General features: G+C 45.0%; 2 protein-coding genes across 3 annotated transcripts in view; one reads left to right on the forward strand and one right to left on the reverse strand.

Moving 5' to 3' along the window:
- Positions 1 to 10125, forward strand: part of LOC120986636 (NXPE family member 3-like) — a 97842-nt gene extending 87717 nt beyond the window's left edge. Inside the window, exons 5-6 of one of the 2 annotated variants that reach the window (XM_040415301.1) lie at positions 454 to 657; positions 9135 to 10125. In XM_040415301.1, coding sequence (XP_040271235.1) covers positions 454 to 657; positions 9135 to 9667 — 737 coding nt within the window. In that variant the 3' untranslated portion in view covers positions 9668 to 10125. The remainder of the gene's footprint in view (positions 1 to 453; positions 658 to 9134) is intronic. The other variant, XM_040415302.1, reaches the window with a different exon arrangement.
- Positions 10126 to 14160: 4035 nt separating this feature from the next.
- Positions 14161 to 15277, reverse strand: LOC120986637 (olfactory receptor 11L1-like). The gene has a single exon (XM_040415303.1). The coding sequence runs from the start codon at positions 15167 to 15169 to the stop codon at positions 14225 to 14227; it is 945 nt and encodes a 314-aa protein (XP_040271237.1). The 5' UTR covers positions 15170 to 15277; the 3' UTR covers positions 14161 to 14224.
- Positions 15278 to 26698: the final 11421 nt, after the last annotated feature.

Consider the following 26698-nt stretch of genomic DNA (forward strand, 5'->3'; position numbering starts at 1 on the left):
AAATGATTGTGTGAACATGCAATTGTCTAGAATTTCACACAAAACATTTATGGGGTCATTTATTGAGGCCAGCATTTTAGATGCCAGTTTTAATACCCCTTACGCTGGTGCAAGATGCGTCCAATTTATGTAGAGACGCCGGGCTCTACATAACTTAGACGCATCCAGCGCTGGTCTAAATCTACACTAGCTCCCTTGTTGGCGTAGACGTAGATGAATTTCTACACCTAAAACAGGCGCAGAAAATGATAAATAAGATGGGCCAGCCAGCCCCTTTCCTCACCATTTTTTTTGACCTGGCGTGAGCGGGGGAAAAGTTGCAGATTCAGCTGGAAACCTCTTTTGTGACCGTATCTGCGATAGATATATGCCAAAAATTGGCGCATATCAAATAATAAATGACCACCTTAGTTTTTAACAATAATTGCATCTACAAATCTTGATTTTTTTCAGTAAACAACTCTTGTGTATCCGGGCTGAAGAATCCAAATCCCTCAGGATTTTATTATCAGGACACATGGACTTCCCTTGTCTGCTCCAATCAAGAGTTCAATACGTCCAACAAAGTTGCGAATTGTCTCGCTGGAAAAATGGTCTACATGTTCGGAGACTCCACACTCCGCCAGTGGTGGGAATATCTAGTGAAGTTTGTTTCAAGTAGGTGGCCTGAATAACCAACCCAGGTTTTAGGGTGGTGCCAGGGGAGTTTCACAGGTGGTATGTTCAAATTCTGAATAGGAGAAGGTGCATTCATTAGACACCTGCAAATAATACAGAAAACTGGAAAATTAAACTCATTTAGCAAAAAAAAGCCCTCACAACATCGGGCTGAAGATGTTTTCTGGTCCCTCACCACTCCCATTCTGACATTTCTGGGTGGGTCCTGACAGTGTCTACTTCCTGGTCACTCTCGACACAGATATGTGACCACTCATCCAATCCTGGCTGATGTAATTAGGTCACATTTCCAATGATGAGAAAGACCAGAAAGAAGAGACCAGCAGTAGCAGGTTAGTGGTGAAGCATTGTTTTTTTTTTGTTTGTTTTTTACAACATTTTGACCCATTTTTGTCACACAAACCCTTTAATGGAAAAATATAGAAGTTAGGCTTGTAATATTGTCTTCAGAATAGGTCATCAATATCTGAGCGGTGGGGGTCCGGCACCCAGCACCCTCACCGATCAGATATGAGACGAGGCTCCATGCCAGCACCGCTTCCTTATCATTACACTACGTCTCGTCTCCAGTGGAGCGGTGACGTAGTGTAAGAGACAAGAGGTGAAGTGCAGTGTAATGAACAGGAAGCGGTACCGCCCCCTCTTTAAACAACTATACGTTGGGGTTCCTGGGTGTCGGATCCCCGCTAATCAGATATTTACGACCTATTCTGAGCATAGGTCATCAATTTAGTACAACCCCTTTAATGACCTATAATCAGGATAGGTTATCCAGGCACCACCATAGATCAGCTGTTTGAAGAGGCTGTGGTGCTCCGGTGAGTGCTGCGGCTTCTAGTCTCATCCATGTGAATGAACGGTGCTGAGCAGCAATACCAAGCAGAACCACTATACAATGTATGGCACTGCATTTGGTAAGCTACAAGGAGGCTGCAGCGCTCATGGGAGCACCACGGCTTCTTCAAACAGCTGATCTGTGGAAGTCCTGTGTCAGATCCCTGCTGATCTGATATTGATGACCTATGCTGAGGATAGGTCACTAGAATCTCAGAAAACCCGGTTAAAGAGCATCTATCTGCAGTATCAACCTTATTAAACCAGACAAACGGTCCAGTAGGGTTGATCCTTCAGATTAAAATGATGGCTGTCTTGCGAAAATAGGTTGCGGCATTATGCAAATGAGGGTTTCAAAGCACCAAGAGGCGGGACCTAGCCCTTCACAGCCCTTCAGCTTTCCAGACAGTGCTGATCAAGCCCCTTGGGTCTTCAAGCTCCTCACTCAACATGCTATATAATTATGCTGCTGGCAGGATGTACTTCCTGCACAGGGTCATAAATATATGGCGTGGGCACATGATCCTATGGATATTGCAGCTCACATACTTTTGCAATGACTGAGACTTGAGACAATTTTGATTATGGACATTTAACCGCTCAGATGCAGCAATCAATAGTGATCAAGACATTTAAATGGTTTAATTCCAGAGGCAAATAGATAAAATATCCCATGGCACAAAAATCCAGTCCAGATAGTAATAATAAGGCCTCATGCACACGACCGTTCCGTTTTTTTGCGGTCCGCAAAAAAATGGAAGCCGCCCGTGTGCCTTCTGCAATTTGCGAAATGCCTATTCTTGTCCGCAAAACGGACAAGAATAGGACATGCTATATTTTTTTTGCGGGGCCACGGAACGGAGCAAAGGATGCGGACAGCACGCGGAGTGCTGTCCGCATCTTTTGCGGCTCCATTGAAGTGAATGGGTCCGCACCCGAGCCACAAAAACAGCAGCTCGGATGCGGACCCGAAAAATGGTCGTGTGAATGAAAATGATACTTTATTGCAGAAGTACAACGCGTTTCGGGGAGTAACTCCCATTCATCAGGTACAGAACACTGCATATAGACTACACATACACACAGCACATAAATACATAAAAAAATAAAAATTGCCAAAATGAAAAGTGGGCGGGGATATGGGGGAGTGGTTTATGGGGATGGGTCCCCAGAAGATGTGTGCTGGTCTGATAATCAGATTTAGATTACATTTTAATTACAGAAGTATTGTCATTGGTGGCGTGGTGAGGCCAGAATGGTGTTAATACTGTGTTACGATCATGGGTGAATTGCCGTGCTCCTGAGCACGGTGCGCTCACACTGAAGGGAGAGTGCTAGCGTTGCAGTGCCTCCGCGTGACGTCACGGAGTGCAGCTTACGCACAGGGCAGGGGAGGTCGAGAGGAGGAGCAAGCAAGTAAGTCGTTCACCATGCCACTCGCCAGGGGCGTCGTTAGGTCAAAATAATCGGGTCTCAAGATATTTTACGACGATGTCATTGAATTTGTGGGCAGTGGCCAGCGGGGCTCAAGAGGCAGCTGCCCCTTTTGCTCCACATTAAAGACGGCCCTGATGGGGGATCTGTGGATAACACACTGTTATGGGGGTATCTGTGGATGACACTGTTATGGGGGCATCTGTGGATGGCAGACTGTTATGGGGGATCTGCAGATGACGCACTGTTATAGGGGCAACTGTGGATGACACACTGTTATGGGGATCTGTGGATGACACTGTTATGGGGGGATCTGTGGATGACACTGTTATGGGGGGATCTGTGGATGACACACTGTTATGGGGATCTGTGGATGACGCACTGTTATGGGGGGATCTGTGGATGACACTGTTATGGGAATCTGTGGATAACACTGTTATGGGGGCATCTGTGGATGGCAGACTGTTATGGGGGATCTGTGGATGACGCACTGTTATAGGGGCAACTGTGGATGATGCACTGTTATAGGGGCAACTGTGGATGACACACTGTTATGGGGATCTGTGGATGACACTGTTATGGGGGATCTGTGGATGACACACTGTTATGGGGATATGTGGATGACGCACTGTTATGGGGGTATCTGTGGATGATGCACTGTTATGGGGAAACTGTGGATGTCGCACTGTTATGGGGGGGATCTGTGGATAACACATATATAGCATCTTAATATACTGTATATATGTGTCATCCACAGATTCCCCCCCATAACAGTGTCCTGCAGCCTCCTCTTACCTGTAGATTGTTACATTGTATACTGCAGCCTGACCCACCCCCAGTCCTCTGTTACATTGCTGCTCCCCCCTCTGTATGGCATATTTGGGCTCTGTGTTTTCCCCTCGTCCTTGTTGGCCGACCTACCTGCCCCCTCCCTCCCTCTCCTCCTCCTCTGCCTGGGATGTCATATTTGGCGGGGCCTGTCCCTCCTGCTTCCCCAGAAGCTCCCCAGCATTCAGGCCCCTCTTCTGCTCCTCAGCCTGGGGCTGGTCCACTTCCTTACCCTGCAGTTCCCCGATGAGTTGCTCTGGGATGGGGTCTCTATCTTTTCCCAGGGACAGTGGTCGGAGGCCCAGGATAAAGTTTGAGGTGCTGCGGAGCCTCCAGGAGATGTGGAGAGTCCGGCTGAGATGCGGGGTTGAATGTGGGCTCCAAGGGGCCCAACTGGAGGAGGCAGTAATGGAAAGGGCCGAGAGTCTGCTGAGCTGCGAGCGTCTGCAGATGGGGGAGCCTTATATACCCACCAAGCCAGATCACCTCACGTTTTTCATGAGCTACACACTGCCGACATCCAAAGTAGGAAGTGGTCAGAATAATGTGACTCAACTACGTAATATATCTTATTAAAGAATAATGCTTCCTCCTGGGCTTCTCAGGGTGCTTTCCTCCTTTTTCTCTTCACTAAGCTTCTTATTTCCAGTAGCTCCCGTCTCCAGCCTCACAAATAAAAGTCTATAGAGAAAGGAGGAGGGACGACTAGGCTGCTACCGGGTAGTAACTGATTCATTACCTCATTCTGAACTGTGGTAGAGCCTCACTCAGCTACACTATATCAGGATATAACCTACACTGACTATCTGTAATATATATATATATATATAAGCTAACTAACTAACTAACTAACTAACTAACTAACTAACTAACTACTTAATGTAATGACACAGGAAAGCACAGAGCTCAGCAATGTCACTGCTGTCTCTCTCAGAACTGCAAAAAACTGCAGAAAATGGCTGCCGGGGAGGTTCTTATATAGTAAGGGGTCGGCAACTTTCCTATTGGTTGCTAGGGATGTTGCTAAGCTCTGACAAAGCAAGAAGCAGGGCGATATTCGCGATTAAAATTTGCGATTCGAATATTCGCGCCCAACACTAGTACTGAGCACAGGCTTCTGCTTCACAGATTGTGGTCAGATTCTGGCTGTTCACCCATTGATTGCTGTGGTCGATACCCCAGTATGATGAAAGAAACTTTAAATTCTTTTTTTTTTTTATTGACTCTTTTTCAGATTTTTTTAAAATTCTTATTCCTTGCAGATTATTTTTTTCCTAAGGCCTTATGCAGGGCCGGCCTTTGGGGTGTGCGGGCTGTGCGGCCGCACAGGGCGCCATAGCAACAGGGGCGCCGGGCGGCCGACAGCTCGCAATGTAATATGCGGCAGGCGAGGCGGCACTTGTGTTCTCCCTCGGGGCGGGCCCCCCGCCCCCTCCATCTCCCCCTCCCCTGTATTTAGCAGGGGGCGCCCGGCGCCCGTTGCAGTTTAAAAAAATAAATAAAAGTTGCTTATATAAGTTTGGGCGGCCGGCGGCGCCCCTCATGGTGCGCCGCCTGAGCGGCTGAGGCTGAGCGCTTGCCGCTCTAAAGAATCCTGCCTGCGCCTGCTGTGTGCTGTTAATGTAGAGTGGCCGAGCTGTGTTCAATCCGCGGTACAGGAGCTTTTGTTTCCTGTACCCGGCCGGACTGACAGGAAGTGCACACTTAGTGTGCACTTCCTGTCAGTCCGGCCGGGTACAGGAAACAAATGCTCCTGTACCGCGGATTGAACACAGCTCGGCCACGCTACACTAGAGGTGGAGGTGGGAGTAGAATGAGAGTGAAAAGGGGGGAGGGGGGGAGGAAATAATGAGAGTGAAAAGGGGGGAGGGAGGGGAAATAATGAGAGTGACAAGGGGGGAGGGAGGGGGGTGAAATAATGAGAGTGACAAGGGGGGAGGGAGGGGGGTGAAATAATGAGAGTGACAAGGGGGGAGGGAGGGGAAATAATGAGAGTGACAAGGGGGGAGGGAGGGGGTGAAATAATGAGAGTGACAAGGGGGAGGGAGGGGGGTGAAATAATGAGAGTGACAAGGGGGGAGGGAGGGGAAATAATGAGAGTGACAAGGGGGGAGGGAGGGGGGTGAAATAATGAGAGTGACAAGGGGGAGGGAGGGGGTGAAATAATGAGAGTGACAAAGGGGGAGGGAGGGGGGGAAATTATGAGAGTGACAAGGGGGGAGGGGGGGAAATAATGAGAGTGACAAGGGGGGAGGGAGGGGGGGAAATTATGAGAGTGACAAGGGGGGAGGGAGGGGGGGAAATTATGAGAGTGACAAGGGGGGAGGGAGGGGGGGAAATAATGAGAGTGACAAAGGGGGAGGGAGGGGGGGAAATAATGAGAGTGACAAGGAGGGAGGGGGGGAATAATGAGAGTGACAAGGGGGAGGGAGGGGGGGAATAATGAGAGTGACAAGGGGGAGGGAGGGGGGGAAATAATGAGAGTGACAAGGGGGGAGGGGGGGAATAATGAGAGTGACAAGGGGGAGGGGGGGGGGATAATGAGAGTGACAAGGGGGGAGGGAGGGGGGGAAATAATGAGAGTGACAAGGGGGGAGGGAGGGGGGGGAATAATGAGAGTGACAAGGGGGAGGGAGGGGGGGAAATAATGAGAGTGACAAGGGAGAGGGGGGGAATAATGAGAGTGACAAGGGAGGGGGGGTGGAATAATGAGAGTGACAAGGGAGAGGGGGGGAATAATGAGAGTGACAAGGGAGAGGGGGGGAATAATGAGAGTGACAAGGGAGAGGGGGGGAATAATGAGAGTGACAAGGGAGATGGGGGTGGAATAATGAGAGTGACAAGGGAGGGGGGGTGGAATAATGAGAGTGACAAGGGAGGGGGGGTGGAATAATGAGAGTGACAAGGGAGAGGGGGGAATAATGAGAGTGACAAGGGAGAGGGGGGGAAGAAAGTGACAAGGGAGGGGGGAGAGAAGAGAGTGACAATGGAGTCCCCAGAGCCAGACTGCAGCCAGAGTCCAGATCATCTTATTGTCCTGGTGGTAAGTAGACAATGCAATATGTTTATTATTTAATTGTTTAGTTATTAATACTACATTGGAAACTAATTTTCTCAGCTGAACACCAGCCGACACTGCGCATGCGCTGGGAGCCTCACCAGCGGTTAGGGTAGGGAAAAAGCACTGGCCCGTACGTAATTTTTCCCTTCCCTAACCGCTGGTGAGGCTCCCGGTGCATGCGCAGTGTCGGCTGGTGTTCAGCTGAGAACATCCATCCGATCACTGCGCATTGGCCCATAGTTTTTCCCTACCCTAACCGCCGGCGAGGCTCATGGCGCATGCGCACTCTGCTGTGAAATTTCCCTAACCTGTCGTTGTGCGCCTGCGCGGCGCTGCACACCTCCTCACATCATGTCCGGTGCGACCGGAAGTGACGAGGGTAGGGAAATCTCACGAAGTAGGGAAGTATAACATTACACCGGCCTTTGGGGTGTGTGGGCTGGTAACTACTTGGTTGGATAGTCAGCCAGCCTATGCCATGATGCCAGCAACAAGCAGTGTTTTTATTTTGGGGGGGGGGGGGGGGGGTGCACCACAAGGTTAGCTCGCACAGGGCGCCTGAACACCTAAGGCCTGCCCTGGCCTTATGCACATAGCCGTAGTTTGGCTTCTCATTCGATCTGTGTTTTTTGTGGATCAGATGCAGACCCATTCATCTCAATGGGGCAGCAAAAAATCCAGACAGCATCCTTAAGTAAATTCTGTGACCAAAAAAAATTCAACATGTCCTATTCTTGTCTGTTTTGTGAACGGGGGTTGGTGGTTTGTGGGAGGCGGCAATTTGCTGACCGCAAAACACTTAGGCCTCTTTCACACGGGCGTTGCGGGATAAGGTGCGGGTGCGTTGCAGGAACATGCGCAATTTTTCTGCGCGAGTGCAAAACATTGTAATGCGTTTTGCACTCGCGTGAGAAAAATCGCGCATGTTTGGTACCAAACCAGAACTTCTTCACAGAAGTTCGGGCTTGGGATCGGTGTTCTGTAGATTGTATTATTTTCCCTTATAACATGGTTATAAAGGAAAATAATAGCATTCTGAATACAGAATGCATAGTATAATAGGGCTAGAAGGGGTTAAAAAAAAAATTAAAAAATTAAACTCCCCTTAAACCACTTGCTCGCGCAAGAACCTGTGGTGACGTCACATCGGTCATCACATGGTCCATCACATGATCTCTTACCATGGTGATGGATCATGTGATGGACCATGTGATGACCGGAGTGACGTCACCACAGGTCCTTTTCATGTACATAGCAAAGAAGAAGACAGAAGAGATGCCGGCTGCGCGAGCAAGTGGATTAAGGTGAGTTAAATTTTTTTTTATTTTTTTTTAACCCCTCCAGCGCTATTGTACTATGCATTCTGTATTCAGAATGCTATTATTTTCCCTTATAACCATGTTATAAGGGAAAATAATAATGATCGGGCCTCCATCCCGATCGTCACCTAGCAACCGTGCGTGAAAATCGCACCGCATCCGCACTTGTTTGCGGATGCTTGCGATTTTCACGCAGCCCCATTCACTTCTATGGGGCCTGCGTTGCGTGAAAAACGCACAAAATAGTGCTTGCTGCGATTTTCACTCAACGCACAAGTGATGCGTGAAAATCACCGCTCATGTGAACAGCCTCATAGAAATGAATGGGTCCTGATTCAGTGCGGGTGCAATGCGTTCAACTCACGCATTGTACCCGCGCGGAAAACTCACCCTTGTGAAAGGGGCCTTACAGCTGTGTTCAACTGCCTTAGGCCTTTTTCACACTACTATATGGCTATTTCAGTGTTTTGCGGTCCGTTTTTCACGGATCCGTTATTCCGGGTTTTTTTGTGTTTCCGTTCCATTTTTCCATATGGCATATACAGTATTCAGTAATTACATGGAAAAAAATTGGGCTGGGCATAACATTTTCAATAGATGGTTCCGCAAAAACAGAACGGATAAGGAAGACATAAGCATGCATTTTCGCATGTGTTCCGTTTTTTTTTTTGCGGACCCATTGACTTGAATGGAACCACGGAACGTGATTTGCGGGCAATAATAGGACATGTTCTATCCTTCAACGGAACGTAAAAACGGAAATACGGAAACGGAATGCATTCCGTTTTTTTTTTTTGCGGAACCACTGAAATAAATGGCTCCGTGTACGGACCGTGTACGGAACGCAAAAAGCGGCCCGCAAAACGAAAAAAAAAAAAACGGTAGTGTGAAAGAGGCCTTAGTCTGAGGACCACGAGACTTTGTTGGTTTGCTGAGTGTTATTATTATTGATTCTTTTTATTTCTTTTTTTTTTATACAGCTCTCAAGCAAATCGACCTTCACGTGACTCATAATCCTGGTCCATTGTTAGCAACAGACTCAGAGCATAACTATATAGTGCAGTGGAGAGTGCACCAGAAGCCTCTGCGCATGGAGCGGACAGGAGTTCAAGAGCTACACTACGTTGCTACAGAGCTGGATGGACTGGGAGCCCGGAAAGGAATGGTCATCGTGTTGACTTGCTGGAGTCACTTTCTTACCTATCCCTTAGCATTTTATGTACGGCGCCTGAAGCACATTCGAGAGGCAGTAATACAGCTCTTGGAACGTAGCCCTGATACAAAGATTCTCATTAAATCAGCCAACACCGGATATAAGTTCGACCATGGCAGTGACTGGTTGTCCTACCAGCTGGACACAGTGATGAGAGCCATGTTTTCCACACTGCCAGTGACCATACTGGATGTCTGGCAAATGACCTCTTGCCACAGATTGCCAGAAAACCTTCATCCGCAGGAGATCATAATCAAAAATGAGGTGGACCTGATGTTGTCATTTATATGTCCTCAGTAATTGCACCATTTTCAGTATACCACACCTTTTATCCAGACTCATGTATCTCCATGGTTACAGACTACATGTAAACCCTGTGAAGTCGGATTCTCCAGTCATACAGTCATCTAAATGCCCCTTACTAATTCCTAAACGTTATGCCTTCAAGAAGCTGCAAGTTCAGACTATACAAGGTTTCGTGCTTCCCAATTTTGCCAAAATATTTGGATTTTAACAAACCCAATTTTTTGGGTGATTTGTTGAGAGAGAGAGACTAGTATGCTACTTGGGGTTTCTGGGAAAAATATGTGTTGTCTGCTAGGTACTATTTATCTATCTCTCTCTTTCTTCCATCTATCTCTTTATCTTATCTCTTCAGAAATATGAGACTAGAGAGCCGTTATTTACCAATTTCCAGGGCAATTGGAGCATTTTTTAATTAGGTAGAATTGATTCAGACCCAAAAAAAGTTAGAAATTTTTTCCAAATCAAACACAAAACAAATTCACTCGTCTCTACTCTGTTACCCAAGATATGCATTAAAAGGGACTTTCTGGTTTCCTGTATTGATAACCGAACATCAAGATAGGTTACTGATATCAGATCAGCAAGGGTTCGACTCCAAGTACTGTGCATGTATGAAGAGACTGCAGAGACATGTACTGTGCAAAAGTTTTAGACAGGTGTCGGGAAAAATGCTACAAAGTAAGAATGCTTCTAAAAACAGAAATGTTAATAATATTTTTGTTAGTTAGCAAATTGCAAAGTGAATGAACAAAAGAGAAATCTAAATTCAGCATTAGTTCTTCGAGGTACACCTGACCACCGTTTGTGCATGAGCGCGGCTGGGAGGCAGTTTCAAGCATCTTCGAGAACTGAGTGACCATAGATCTTCTGTGGATGTAGGCTTGCTCAGATCCTTCTTTCTCTTCATGTATTCCCAGACAGACTAGGTGATGTTGGACTCCAGGACTCCTTGTTCTTCTTTATGGTGAAGATAGTTGTTAATGACATTGGCTGAATATTTGGGGTCATTTTCCTACAGCAGAATACATTTTAACTATTAACACTTTTGCACAGCACTCTATATACACTCGTTGACCAAAAGAATAACGTTCCAAGAAGAAGTTGTTGGAAGAGAATGACACTTTCTGTGTGTGAATGAAATAATGATATGCAATGCATTCGGAAAGTCTTCAGATCCTTTCACTTTTTATCACATTTTGTCATGCCGCGGACTTGTTCTAAAATAAAAAAAAAACAGTTTTCTAACTTCATTCTTCACTTAATCCCCCATAATGAGAAAGTAAAACCAGGAAGTTCAAAATGTTTGCTAATTAATTGAAAACTAAAAGCTAAAATCTTGCTTTGACATAAGTATTCAACCCCTTTACTCAGGGCATAATTGAAGCCCCTTTGGCAATGAACCAGTCACAACTTTAGTTTTCAATTTCATATGAAGTCTGAATCTATGGTAGGTACGCTCTACAATGTTCAAAAGTAAGCTTAAAGTAATCGGGATGGTTTGTGCTAGCTTAGGGCTCGTTCACACGAACATATTTTGCATTCCGTATACGGGCCGTTTTCTACGTTCCGCATACGGAACCATTCATTTCATTCATTTCAATGGGTCCGTAAAAGATGCGGACAGCACTCTGTGTGTTGTCCGCATCCGTTGCTCTGTTCCATGGCCCCTTAAAAATGATCTGAATAGGCAAGAATAGGCATTTCTATAATAGGCCTCCTGTTTCGTTCCACAAATTGTGGAAGGCACACGGGCGCCATCTGTTTTTTGCAGATCCGCTATTTGCGGCACGGTCGTGTGAACGAGCCCTTAGGCCTCTTTCACACTACCGTTTTTTTTTTCGTTTTGCGGCCCGTTTTTTGCGGTCCGTATACGGTCCGTATACGGAACTATTCATTTCAATGGGTCCGCAAAAAAAACGGAATGTACTCCGTATGCATTCCGTTTCCGTGTTTCCGTATCTCCGTTCCGTGCAAAGATAGAACATGTCCTATATTTGGCCGCTCCATTAAAGGGCTTCTGTCACCCCACTAAAGTCATATTTTTTTTTTTGGGGTAGTTAAATTACTTATCCTGCGATATATGAAAATATAATGGTCTTACTTACTTTGATCCAGCAGTTTCTTGTAAAAACAAACTTTTATAATATGTAAATTAGGTCTCTACCAGCAAGTAGGGCGGCTACTTGCTGGTAGCTGCTGCAGAAAACCGCCCCCTCGTCGTGTTGATTGACAGGGCCAGCCGGGATCTCCTCCTCCGGCCAGCCCTGTCGGCATTTCAAAAATCGCGTGCCTGTGTTGATTCGGCGCAGGCGCTCTGAGATGAGGAGGATCGTCTCCTCAGCACTCCCTCAGTGCGCCTGCGCCGATGACATCACCGAAATAGAAGACGTCATCAGCGCAGGCGCACTGAGGGAGTGCTGAGGAGACGAGCCTCCTCATCTCAGAGTGCCTGCGCCGAATCAACACAGGCGCGCGATTTTTGAAATGCCGACAGGGCTGGCCGGAGGAGGAGATCGCGGCTGGCCCTGTCAATCAACACGACGAGGGGGCGGTTTTCTGCAGCAGCTACCATCAAGTAGCCGCCCTACTTGCTGGTAGAGACCTAATTTACATATTATAAAACTTCGTTTTTACAAGAAACTGCTGGATCAAAGTAAGTAACACCATTATATTTTCATATATCGCAGGATAAGTAATTTAAAACCCCCAAAAAAAAAATTACTTTAGTGGGGTGACAGAAGCCCTTTAAAGTCAATGGGTCCGCAAAAAAAACGGAATGCATACGGAAATGCATCCGTATGTCTTCCGTATCCTTTCCGTTTTTTGCGCAACCATCTATTGAAAATGTTATGCCCAGCAAAATTTGTTCTATGTAATTACTGTATACTGTATATGCCATATGGAAAAACGGAACGGAAAAACCGAACCGAAACGGAAACACAACGGAAACAAAATAACGGAACAACGGATCCGTGAAAAACGGACCGCAAAACACTAAAATAGCCATACGGTAGTGTGAAAGAGGCCTCAATCTGTGTTTCCTAAGGTCCTTTTTCATGGGCCAACAATTAGGCCGATTACTGTGGATGAGGCACACTTGTATAAATGCTTGTTCCCAATAATTGGCCTGTGTAAAAGGTGTTGGTGAGCAGTGATGGCCAGTTCGCATTGTTCACCCGCGAGCCGGTCTGAAAACATTTTTTTTTTTTTGCCCTTCTCTGGATCAACTTGCAGGATAACAGGCCGAACTGAACGTACAAATGTATTTTTTCGGCCTTATGTACTATGTTACTATGTCACCGGGAGCAGGCAGTTCTGAGAACAGCCCGATGATGGCCCCCGGTGGCTGTTCTCGGAACTGCCTGCTCCCATTGACCGCACTTGTTTTCAGACCAGCTCGCGCACAGGCACAGGTAAGGGCTTACCTGGGCCTCGCCGGACTTGTGAAAAAAGATGGCAGCCCTCATATGTTCATGGGCGAACAATGCGAACTGGCCATCACTTTTGGTGAGAACCCAATGGATGAGCAGACATTTGTTCATCTTGTGATCCTGTTCTACAGGTACCAAACATCATTGTTCCTGTGCTTTCTAAACAGGGATCTGCTGCCAAGGAACAATGATTTTCTACAGAGACAATCAGTCGTAGTAACCATATGTCCCCATACAGCGGAGGTGATTGGTGCATGTAAATCATCATAAGTCACCTCTGATAACGATCGGGTAATTATTGGGAACGTTCGGTTTGTTCCCGATAATTTCTTGACACATTGGTCCATCTACAATGACCCTTAGGCCTCTTGCACACGACCATATGGCTTTTTAAGTGTTTTGCGGTCCATTTTTAACGGATCCGCTTTTTTTTCAGTAGTGTTTTCGTTTCAGTTCCGTTTTGATATTCCGTTCTTACGTTTGGTTTCCGTTTTTTGTGGATCGGAAACTGAAGCATGGCATATACAGTATACAGTAATCAGATAGAAAAATTGGGCTGGGCATAACATTTTCAATAGATGGTTCCGCAAAAACGGAACGGATATGGAAGACATACGGATGCATTCCGTATCCGTTCCATTTTTTTTACAGCCCCATTGACTTGAATGGAGCCACGGAACGTGATTTGCGGGCAATAATAGGACATGTTCTATCTTTAAGGGCTTGCTCACACGACCGTGGTTTTGTTCCGCAACCGAGCCGCAATTTTTTGTGGCTCGGATGCGGACCCATTCACTTGGGCCAAAAAGATACGGACAGCACTCCGAGTGCTGTCTGCATCCATTGCTCCGTTCCGTGGGCCCGCAAAAATTATGAGTCATGTCCTATTCTTGTCCGTTTTGTCCCTAAACGGGATGGAAAAACGAAAATACGGAAATGGAATGCATACAGAGTACATAACGTTTATTTTGCGGGCCCATTGAAATGAATGGTTATGTATACGGAAAGCAAAAAACGGAACGTAAATGGAAAAAGAAAAACGTTTGTGTGCAAGAGGCCTTAGACATATCTGTGGCTACTAAGTGAGCATTTCTGCTGATATATTGCCTCAGATGTGGAGCTATCCTGTCTTGTATAAAGGCCATGCCCGATTCATAAGTTTTCTAAAGGATTCTTTTATGTCTTTGTTCCTCAAACTGTATATAATTGGGTTTATCAATGGGGTCCCCACTGTGTAAAACAAAGATAAGAGTTTACTTGTGGACAATAACTGTCCAGTTGAAAGGACATAAATACAAAACAAAGTTATATAAAAGACTGATACAGTAGTGAGGTGAGAGCTACAGGTGGAGAAGGCTTTATGTTTCCCAGTGATCGATGAGATTTTAAAAATTACTCGTAGAATACAAATATAAGACACCAAAATAATTGCAAATGGAACAAAAAGCACCGGGAAACTCAGAAAAATGACTTCTAGCTGAACTACAAAGACATCTGAGCAAGAAAGCTCCAATATGAGGGGATAATCACAAAAGAAATGGTCAATGACGTTGGGCCCACAAAACTGTAGAAGAGCAATCGTCGTTGTGTCAATCAGTATAATCAAGAAACTCAACAGCCAAGACATGGTCGCCAACTTGACACAAAATGCACTGTTCATAACACTGTTATAATGCAAGGGGTTGCAAATAGCTGAAAATCGGTCATAGGACATCACGCTGAGGAGCAGACACTCTGAACATTCAGAAACTGCAAAAAAGTAAAACTGTGAGATGCAACTTGTAAAAGAAATTGTGATTGGCCCCCTTAGAACTGTGGAGAGCATTTGTGGGGCAATGTCTGTGCTCAGCAGGATGTCAGCTAAGGAGAGATGTGTAAGGAAGAAATACATGGGAGAATGGAGGTTCTTGCTAGAAGACACCAGGAGGATGATCAAGACATTTCCACTTATGGTTGCAAAGTAAATCAAGAAAAATATAGAAAAAAATAGGGATTTGAAGTTTTGGAGATTTTGAAAACCCAGAAGGATGACATCTGAGATGAGGGTGACATTATTCTCTTGCATTGCCTGGATGATGATAATAACAAACAGAAATATCTCAGCATTAAAATTCAGAAGGGCCCAGAGGAACAATGGGTGTATCTACACCAATAAGGCAGGGTTCATATCACTGTTTATTTTTCCATTGTTCTAATTTGTCAGAAGATAAAAATAAATAAAAGAAATGAGAGGATCCTGTATTTTAGGCATTCATTCTTCTCAGTTATGCATCATTGGCATCATTTCTGTCTGAGATCCCTTATGTTAGATGGAAAAAAAAATCCTGCATGCAAGTGTTTGTAAAAATTGTATTCAAATTTCAGAATTGATTCTCTCATCTTTATTCCAGACATTAGAGATGGCCTTGTGGTTCGCCCGGCTGTCGTTTCGCTGCGAACTTTGCCCGTTCGCGATTCGCCGAACATGAGAACATATGGCATTATTCGTATCCACCATATTCTTTTGCATTGCGCCAAACTTTGATCCATGACACAACCATCAGGTGGGACAGGACAGCCAATTGAGATGTTTCAGCACATGGACATACCCCCACCCTACAAAAGAACCCGATCTGGCAGCCATTTTACATTCTGTGTTTTGCCAATATAGGGAGAGGTTGCATTTTGGAGCAAGGACAGGCTGTTAGGGACTCCAAATGCTAGCTAATAGACCCACAAAAGTCCTTTTAAGGACTGGTATAGGTATGCTATACAGAGGGGTGTGATATACTTTTAATATACTTTCTAACATAGAAAGTATATTATAGTGCATTTGTATTGTGCAGCAGTTGTGTGCGGTTCTGCTGCGAAACTCCAGGTATGTATAAGGACAAGCATTACACCGGCTTCAACAAAATAAAGATTTAGGGGTGCGATATACCTACTTCCACCAAATATTGATTCAGGGGTTCTATATACCTTCTTCCACAAAATACTGATTTAGGGGTGCAATATACCTGCTTACACCAAATATTGATTCAGGGGTTCTAAATACCTGATTCCACTAAATACCTATTGAGGGGTGCAATATACCTGCTATTACAAAACACTGATTTTGGGGTGCTATATACCTGCTTACACCAAATATTGATTAAAGCCTGTGATACACCGGTTTCAACAAATACTGCTCTTCTCTAGGAACTTTGGCACAGAGTCATTTTGAAAATGACAGACAGAGGAAGAGACAGGGCATTCCGCAGGGTTTGTAGCAGTCGGGCAGGTGCACCAGGCCGGAGCCTAAGTGGTAAGTTGGAGAAGGTGCGTGCGATTACGTCAAAGGACGCACCACAGTTGGTTGAGTGGCTCACTCAGCCTTCCCCTTCTGCTACCTCCTCATCCTCTGTATCTGCACCCTCCTCACTCTCTGCTGTGTACACCCCCAAAGACACCACCACCACCATAGTCTCTCAACTCAAGTCAGAGGAATTATTTTTCCAATCCATTCCCAGACCTTACCGATGCACAGCCATTCTTGGCATCGGATGAGGAAGAGGAGGCAGCAACGGCCACCACTCAGCGGTCTGATGACAGTAGCCAGATCAGCCCAAGGAGGGTGGTCCCCGCTGTTGCTCCCTATTCTGAGATCTCTAATGTCAGTGGTGGTGAAGTTGACGATGATGACGTGTCGATGGATGTCACGTGGGTGCCCACAAGAGAGGAAGAGGAGGGGAGTTCAGAGGGAGAGATGGAGCAGCAGATAGGGGGTAGAAGGAGGAGAAGCAGGCAGAACTCGCAGTGCACAGGAGGCAAAAAGCAGACTGCAAATGTATCTGGATCGAGCCATCCACCCTGCACAGTCACATCTTGCGCTCCCAGGACGCCGGCACATGGCTCCGCAGTGTGGGCTTTTTTTAACGTGTCATCTGCTGACAATAGTGTTGCCATCTGCAGCCTGTGCTGTGAACGCATAAGTTGCGGTAAGCCCAACACTCACCTAGGGACGACTGCCTTAAGAAGGCACCTGGCCTCCCATAACCGAGCACAGTGGGAGAAATGCCTTCAGAACCCACAAAGCCACACTCCCGGCGCTCCACGTCCTGCCTCTTCTTCTCCTCTCCACCTTCCACCGTGCCATCGTCACGTTCATCTGGCAGAAGGCAGGCTTACGTGGCTCAAATGTTTGATGTACACCGGATAATCCTCTTGCCCAATGGCTGACCGCTGGCTTGTCGTAACTGCTAGCCTGCCAACTACTGCCATATAAGCTGGTGGACTCCGAGGCCTTTAGAAAATTTGTGGCCATTGGCACACTGCAATGAAAGGTCCCCGATGGAGGAGAAATTATTTCTCCTTTCTCAGGAGAGATAATTATTGTAACCACTAGGTATCAGTATCGCACAGTGATGCAGCCTCCTACTGGTGTACATTGTACAGGAGGCCCCGCAGTATCTTCTAGACCTCTGGGGCTGCTGGCAGTGAAGGAGGAGAGAAGATGTCTGGCCACCCTCATGCCCTCCCTGCTGTTATAAAACTGTGGTTGCTGGAGAGAAAGACTCCTCTGCGGTGCTGGGCTGATTTCTCAGGTGTGTGACATTAGTGAGCTGTAGGATACTGTAAGGGGAATATAGGGTATTTGTTTATAGTAGACTCAGATCTATGAATGTGTGCTGCTCCCTGTAGAGTTCAGGGTGGCATTGGGGGGACTCTGCCATAGGTCCTCCAATGCCTCTGCTTTAGGTGCACCCCCATAAGTGCCCCAGCTCCAGATGCCCCCTCTAAAAGAACCCCTAATATTGAATCTTCTCCAGTAGCCCCCCTAATACCTCTGCTCCAGGATCTCCACTATTACCCTGCCTCAGTTGACCCTAATGTCTCTGCATAAGTACCCCAGATCCAGATATCCCACCTCTAAATGCACCACTAATATTGCCTCTTCTCTAGTAAAAAAAAGAAAAAATATATAGGCGTGCTCAAACCCTGTTGCACCGAGCACGGACCAGGCCGGGAACCACAGCGTAACTTAAGTAAAGGAGAGAGAAAAGTCCAGCTCGATTAAAATGTTACCTTTATTTTTCAGTGCAGATTAAAGCCAGTTACACTCCAGTCTACATGTTTCGGATCAAGGACAATAGCGATCCTTCCTCATGACATACACATACTGAGGAGGAGGTTGAATATATAGCGCCTCCACCCTAGAAACAGGTGGACGCACTAACTACAAGCTCCTCCTTTAAATGAAATTGACAACACATGCTGAAAGGCAGGGTGAATTAAAACAAAACACACATAACTTATGGATCAAAAAATTCAGTAATGTAACATCAAATTGTGTTTCCGATTAAGTCCACTCGGTATGGTGGATCCCATTTTGAAGATCCAAAACGACTCACGATTCAAAAGCTTCTTTTTGTAATTACCACCCCTGGATGGTGGAGTAACCCTCTCCAGACCTTGCACAGTTAAACCCTCTGTGTCACCACCATGCACCACTGAAAAATACAGGCTGACCGCAGACACATTTCTGGCATGTGAATTAAAACACAATTTTTTTATGTTCAATGACAGGTTTTTCCTGCAATTATCGGGAGTTTCTATGGGAGCCAAATTCTCCCCTTCCCTGGCCAATGTGTATATGGCCTGGTGGGAACAGGCATTTTTGTTCTACCCGACCAATTCCTGGGCATCCTCTCTGGAGTGGTATGGCCGTTACATCGACGACCTGCTATTCATATGGTCGGGTGATGTGGCGGCCATACCAGTCTTGGGGAGTTTTTAAATTGCAACACATGCAATTTGAAATTCACTCTGCATTCTCATGCCACTTGTATTTCTTTTCTGGATTTGTCTCTTGAGGGTGATGCGCGCACAAATTCAATTTACACGCCCACCTTTCGCAAAGAAACTGTGGGCAATACAATTCTCCATGCGGCATCTTGCCATCCTCCTCATGTTGCCAAAAATATTCCCAAGGGTGAGTTTATTCGCATTAGACGAAACTGCACTCAGGACGCAACATGCCGCATGGAGATGCGCTCTGCGGCCTCTCGCCTCTCTATCAGACAATGTTCCCAGCATGGTTTGGAGCACGCCCAGAAGCAGGCCCTGTCCATACCCAGACAGACATTATTATTTACTCACCATAATCGCACACGTCGCTCTGAGAATACTCACCAGTCACGGCATTCTCGTTTGCCTGTTTTTGTCACTGCCTATAGTACACAATATTCGCAGATTTGCAACATAGTAAGAAAGCACTTACCTATATTGTCAACGGATGGCCAATGGTGTAGCATCTTGAAAGGTGGCATCTTGTGCTCAGCCCGTAGAGCGCCCACGCTGGGTAACAGACTCTGCCCCTCTCTATTTACTGAGGGGGCACGAGCCTCTCCAGTTTGGTTGCGGTTTCTTGGTAGCTATAAATGCGGGCATAAGATCTGTACGTGTTGCTCCTATATGCGACCTGGCAAGGAAGTTTTTTCCTATGCCATGAATCAATGTTTTTCCATCAAACAATACATCAACTGTAACAGCACTCATGTGGTGTATTGTATCTCATGTACCCTCTGTTCCCTCCAGTACATTGGCTGCACCACCAATGGCCTCCAGGTCAGACTACGCAGGCACATCTCAGACATCCCTCATTCACATGCCAGAAATGTGTCTGCGGTCAGCCTGCATTTTTCAGTGGTGCATGGCGGTGACACAGAGGGTTTAACTGTGCAAGGTCTGGAGAGGGTTACTCCACCATCCAGGGGTGGTAATTACAAAAAGAAGCTTTTGAATCGTGAGTCGTTTTGGATCTTCAAAATGGGATCCACCATACCGAGTGGACTTAATCGGAAACACAATTTGATGTTACATTACTGAATTTTTTGATCCATAAGTTATGTGTGTTTTGTTTTAATTCACCCTGCCTTTCAGCATGTGTTGTCAATTCCATTTAAAGGAGGAGCTTGTAGTTAGTGCGTCCACCTGCTTCTAGGGTGGAGGCGCTATATATTCAACCTCCTCCTCAGTATGTGTATGTCATGAGGAAGGATCGCTATTGTCCTTGATCCGAAACATGTAACTGGAGTGTAACTGGCTTTTAATCTGCACTGAAAAATAAAGGTAACATTTTAATTGAGCTGGACTTTTCTCCCCTGCTCCAGTATCCCCACGATTACCCTGCCTCAGTTATGACTCCCCGTTTGTGCCCTTTGCTCACGTTGCTCCTCTAGCACCTTTGCTTTGGCTTTGTTAAAGGTTATGACCTGAAAAGAGGTTCGGACTTATGCCCGAAAATTTCTGCACAGTGCGTCACAATCTCCAGTATTTACACGTATGTTTACATGGCGGCAGTGATGATATTCCGTATTTAAAGGCATCACTGCTGCCATATAAAGAGATACTGGTGGTGGAGGATTTAAAGGGGTTGTGCAGGTTTTCAAGTTATCCTTTCCACACCATAGGGCATAACTATATGAATAGTGGGGTCCGATTCTGCGACCCCCACTGATCCCAGGAACGGGTCCTGTTTCCATTTTTTGATGGTGTGGCAGGCCACACATACACCCTGCTGCTCCATTCATTCTCTTTGGGACCACTGGAAATAGCCAGCGCTGTACTCCGCCATCTCCAAAATCCCCATAGATAATGGATGGACGGGCAGGGCATATGCTCCACTGGCCACTCAGTCAAGAAGGGGGACCAGTGAGGGCTCCAGCATTCAGACCCCCACGGATCACTTAGTTATCCCCGATCCTGTGGATAGAGGATAACTAGAAAAGTGGACACCGGCCCTTTAACAGGTATTTTAGTTTGACATATATTTTGGGCCAGATTTAAAAAAAAATAATTTGTTTTTTTACACCCAAAGAAAACCTTTAAGGATAGGGAATGTGAAAAGGCGAAACAGATATGACTCGACAGGTGATAAGTGTCTGATTGGTGGGACCCCCATGATCAAGGTAACATTAAAGGGGTTGTCTCACTTCAGTAAGTCAGATTTATCATGTAGAGAAAGTTAATACAAGCCACTTACTAATATATTGTTGTTAGCCATATTGCTTCCTGCGTTCGTTTACATGGTTACGACCACCCTGCAATCCATCAGTGGTGGTCATGCTTGCACACTTTAGGATAAAGCACAAGCCTATGTGCGCTCCCATGATCCCGGCCACCAGAGAGGCTGACGCTTTTGCCTATAGTGTGCAAGCACGACCACCACTGCTAGATTGTAGGGTGGTCTGTAACAATGGAAACGAGCAGTGTATAATGTGATGGATAAATGAATCCAGCCAGCAAAGGAAGCAATATGGAGAATAACAGTATATTAGTAAGTTGCTCATATAAACTTTCTCTACATGATAAATTCCACCTACTGAAGTGAGACAACTCCTTTAACCACCTGCCCGTTGACTATGAACCCGTTGCCCGTTCTGCCCGTTGACTATAAACGTCCTATGGGTAGATCTCTATCTCTGAATCGACGTTTCTGAATGTCCATTCAGAGATGGCAGCTGCACGCTAATCGTCAGTGACAGCAGGGCACCCCAGAGAGAAGGCAGGGACAGTTCCCAGGTGTCCCTGCGTTCTAGATTGCTGTATACACAGCACTCAATGACCACAGTGTATACAGATCAGGAAGTGCTAAGCGCTTCCTGTCCCGGCCCAGTGGTTATGTGACCGTTGGGGCCGGGAGGGTGCAGGAGCTGTCGAGTCTACCACAGACCTCGCTTAGCCCTGCACTGAGGCTGTACAGCCTCTCTAGGGGGGTGTATTTCCCCTGTAACTGGGGCTACTATGTCAGCCCCAGTTACAGGAGAAATTAATAGTGGAAAAAAAAAAAATTAAGTTAAATGTCCCTCCAGAGGTCTTGTATGACCTTATGGGGGACGCAAAGTGTAAAATAAAAAATAAAAAAAATACAAAAAGTATTTTATAAAAATAAAAAAAAAGGTTTCACATAAATAAAATAGACATATTTGGTATTGCCGCGTCAGTGACGGTCAGCTCTATAAATATATCACATGATCCACCCAGTCCGATTAACACCAAAAAATTTAAATAGAAACTGTGTCAAAAAAAGTCACATAAAGTGCAACACCAAGTGATCAAAAAGGCGTATGTCCCACAAAACCGTACCAATAAAACCGTCTTCTCATCCCGCAAAAGATAAGCCCCCACAAAATAAAATAGCTAAAAAAATAAAAAAAAATATAGCTCTCAGAACATGGAGACATTAAAATATCATTTTTTGTTTCAAAAATGCTATTATTGTGTTAAAGTGAAATAAATAAAAAAAGTAAACATGTTAGGTATTGACGCATCCGTAACAACCAGGTCTATAAAAATATCACATGACCTAACCCCTCAGGTGAACACCATAAAAAAAAAAAAAAAACTGCGCCAAGAAAGCAATTTTTTGTCACCTAACAACACATAAAGTGCAACACCAAGCGATCAAAAGGCGCATGCCCCCCAAAATAGTACCAATAAAACTGTCACCTAATCCCGCAAAAAACTAGACCCTAGCTAAGGCAATCGGTCAAAAAATAAAAGCTATGTCTCTCAGACTATGGAGACACTAAAACATAATTTTTTGGTTTCAAAAATTCAATTTTTGTGTAAAACTTAAATAAATTAAAAAAAGTATACATATTAGGTATCGCCACGTCCGTAACGATCTGCTCTATAAAACTTTCACATGACCTAACCCCTCAGATACACTCTGTAAAAATAAATAATTAAATAAAAACTGTGCTAAAACAACAAATTTTTTGGTCACCTTGCCCCATAAAGTGTAATAATGAATGATCCAAAAAATCATATGTACCAAAAAATGGTACCAATAAAAATGTCAACTCTTCCTGCTAAAAACGAGCCCCTGCAGAAGATGATCGGCAGTAAAATAAAAATAATATGGCGTTCAGAAAATGGAGACACAAAAACATTTTTTTTTTTCAAAAATGCTTTATTTTGTAAAACTGAAACAAACAAAGTAGACATATTTGATATCATCGTGTCTGTAACAACCTGCTCTATAAAAATAGCACATGATCTACTCTGTCAGATGAATGTTGTAAAAAATAAAAATAAAACTGTGCCAAAACAGCTATTTTTTGATTACCTTGCCTCCCAAAAAAACATAATATAGAGCAATTAAAAATCAAATGTACCCTAAAATAGTACCAATAAAACTTCACCTTAACCCCTAGTTTCCAAAATGGGGTCACTTATTGGGAGTTTCTACTGTAAGGGTGCATCGGGGGGCTTCGAATGGGACATGGCATCTAAAAACCAGTTCAGCAAAATCTACCTTCCAAAAACCATATGGCGTTCCTTTCCTTCTGCGCCCTGCCGTGTGCCCTTACATCAGTTTACGGCCACATGTAGGGTGTTTGTGTAAACCGCAGAAACAGGGTAATAAATATTGAATTATGATTGGCTGTTAACCCTCGATGTGTTAAAGAAAATAATGGATTCAAATGGAAAATCTGCCAAAAAGGTGAAATTTAGAAATTTGATCTCCATTTTCCTTTAATTCTTGTGGAACACCTAAAGGGTTAACAAAGTTTGTAAAATCAGTTTTGAGTAACTTGAGGGGTGTAGATTCTATAATAGGGTCATTTATGGGGGGGGGGGGGTTCACTATGTAAGCCCCACAAAGTGACTCCAGACCTGAACTGGTCCTTAAAAAGTGGGTTTTGGAAATTTTCTTAAAAATTTTAAGATTGCTTCTATAATTCTAAATAAGCCTTCTAACGTCTTAAATTTTTTTTAAAAAATTTTGGTAAATTTGGGATTTTTTTTCTAAATAAAGGTGAAATATATTGATTCAAATCATGAAGTACAATGTGTCATGAGAAAACAATCTCAGAATGGCTTGGATAAGTAAAAGCATTCCAAAGCTATTACCACATAAAGGGACACATGTCAGATTTGCAAAATTAGACCTGGTCAGGAAGGGGGTAAATGGCCCAGATGTGAAGTGGTTAAGACCCTTGGGAACATAGATTGGCGATAATGTAATTGAATGTCTCAGGACACCTTTTTTTATGATCAGTGGGTGTTCCAGCAGTCAGACCCCAGCAATCTGATATTTATCACCTATCCTGTAGATAGGCGATAGGTCATTATGGTAGGACAACCCTTTTAAATATGCTGTAGATAATGTGCAATCTGAGGCGGTTAAGATTCGATAAATTTCATGCCAGACATTTATGCTTAAAGGGGTTAAAGGGTTTGTAAATGGCATTTATCATGTAGAGAAAGTTAATACAAGGCATTTAATATATTGGGATTCTCCATATTGCCTCCTTTCCATCACATTATACACAGCACGTATCCTTGGTTAGGACCACCCTGCAATCCAGCAGCGGTGACCGTGCTTACACACTATAGGGAAAGGCTGGAAGTGTGCATAGGCCAACACCTTTACCTATAGTGTGCAAGCACGGCCACCGCTGATGGATTGCAGAGTGGCCAAAACCATGGATACCAGTAGTGTTTAATTTGATGGAAAAGAGCCAATATGAAGAATCAGAATACATTAGTAAGTGCCTTGTATTAACTTTCTCTACATAATAAATGCCATTTGTTGAAGTGAGGCAGCCCCTTTAATTGTGCTACACTTAATAGGGTTAGGCAGACTAGATGGGCCAAATGGTTCTTATCTGCCAACACATTCTATGTTTCTATGTGTTGGTGCGTGCATTGCATGTTTCCTATGTGTGATAAGAACTGCATGTGTCTTGATTCTGACTGACTTAAGAGCAGGATATCTATATATGTGTAAGGCTACTTTCACACTTGCGGTAGCAGGGTCAGGCAGGCTATTCCAGTTGGGGAACAGCCTGCCAGATCCATGCTTACGCTAGCCCACAGAGCCGCGGCCAGACAAATACTACAGCGGACTTCGGGCGGCATGGTGGGCTAGCGGCAGTCTGTCCCCCCATCAGAAAGTAGCCTAAATTCTGCCACATGTATGTGCAGCGTGCCAAATCCGCAGGGGAAACATGTGAGGTGACGGTGGGCCGATGGGGGTAGTAGTTGAATTGTACTCACGGTTAGCAGAGCCTCCCTGGGTCGGAAGTGCAGTGAAAGGGAAGACAGCACTACATTCTTCGGGGCACCCTCTATTGCAGGGAACACCAGCCAGATGGAAGTTGAGGTGCCCTTGATGGTATAGGTATTTAAGAGGCTTTTGCGGCTGGGCCCCTGATTCTTAACGCCGACACCATAAGGTGCAAATGTTGAGTGTAGTAGTAGTAAAAGGATGCGGAGTCGGTTGTTATAAAACAAGCTGAACTTTACTAAATCAATTGTCTCAGTACAGCTGGTTAAGTTCATCAATAAAGTGCATCTGTATGGTATATATGATGACTCAGAAATTAATACAGAGGTAATCCTTATATCAGGTTTAGGCATTTGTCAGTTGAAGGGTTCTCTTTAAGATTGACACTTTACAGGCAAGACTTCTTGTAATAGTTCTAAGTTTAATCTCTAGCACTATACTAAATATGCTGGTTTCTGCTTATTTTGAGCTATCCTATAAGGGTGTTCCCCTCGTGGCAGGCAAACTCTCTGCTTCATTATTTGCAGGATGCTCTCTTAAAGAGGTTTAGGTTTTCCTCTATGTCCTGGAAGGCTTGTGTAGTGGATAAGGACAATTCTGCGCACTAATTATCCATATGTGTCCCGGCACTCTTAGAGTTGCTCTCAGGCACTGGTGCTAGTAAAGTCCATAGGCTGAGTTCATCTTTCACCTTCACTAGGCTTACTGCATATTCTGACACATCTTGGTTCCTGTGTTTGTCTTCTCCAGGCTTGATCAGGGCCCAGAGGAAAGGAAAACAGCTACATGTTGGTTTGGGCCTGTTTATCTCCTCCATGAACTTGCTTTCTCACCCTCTAACTCTCTCACATACACTGACTAATTACTTCCTGTCTTTCCTGGCTAAGTGATGCCAGCACCACCTAGAGGCGAATAGGTGTAAGGACATTGCCAGCCTGATAAATAGGAAATACCATACATTCAGTACATTATATAAAGACAGAGTGTCCCTTTAACACATATGTGGGACGCTGCTTATGTTTGTGCATTTTGCTGTGAATGTCTACCATCATACTTCATCTTTAATATTTCTGTTATCACTGTAAGGGCTCATGAACACGACCGTTGGATGTTTTGCAGTTCGCAAATTGCAGATCCGCAAAACATCCAACTGGATACCGGCCGTGTGCATTCCACATTATGCGGAACAGAACAGCCGGCCTCTAATAGAACAGTCCTATCCTTTTCTGTAATGCCAACAATAATAGTACATGTTCTATCATTTGGCGTAACGGCCATGCGGACATACAGACATGGAATTCACATAGAGTCATTTCCGTTTTTTGCTGCCCCGTTGAAGTGAATGGGTATGGACACGAAAGAAAAAAAAGTTTGTGCGCAGGAGCCCTAAGGTGGGCCCCCAGAATAAGTTACACTGGTGGGCCCTAGGTACCGCAGTCCGACACTGGCTGTAATGTCTCCTACTGAGATCAGGTACGAAGACAGGTATCCTGGGATTAGTGGAAGCTCAGGCAGAGATTTTTATCGCAGATACAAGGAGCCTCACAGGATGAAAAA

The sequence above is a fragment of the Bufo bufo genome, chromosome 1, assembly GCF_905171765.1.
Source record: "Bufo bufo chromosome 1, aBufBuf1.1, whole genome shotgun sequence".
NCBI lineage: Eukaryota > Metazoa > Chordata > Amphibia > Anura > Bufonidae > Bufo > Bufo bufo.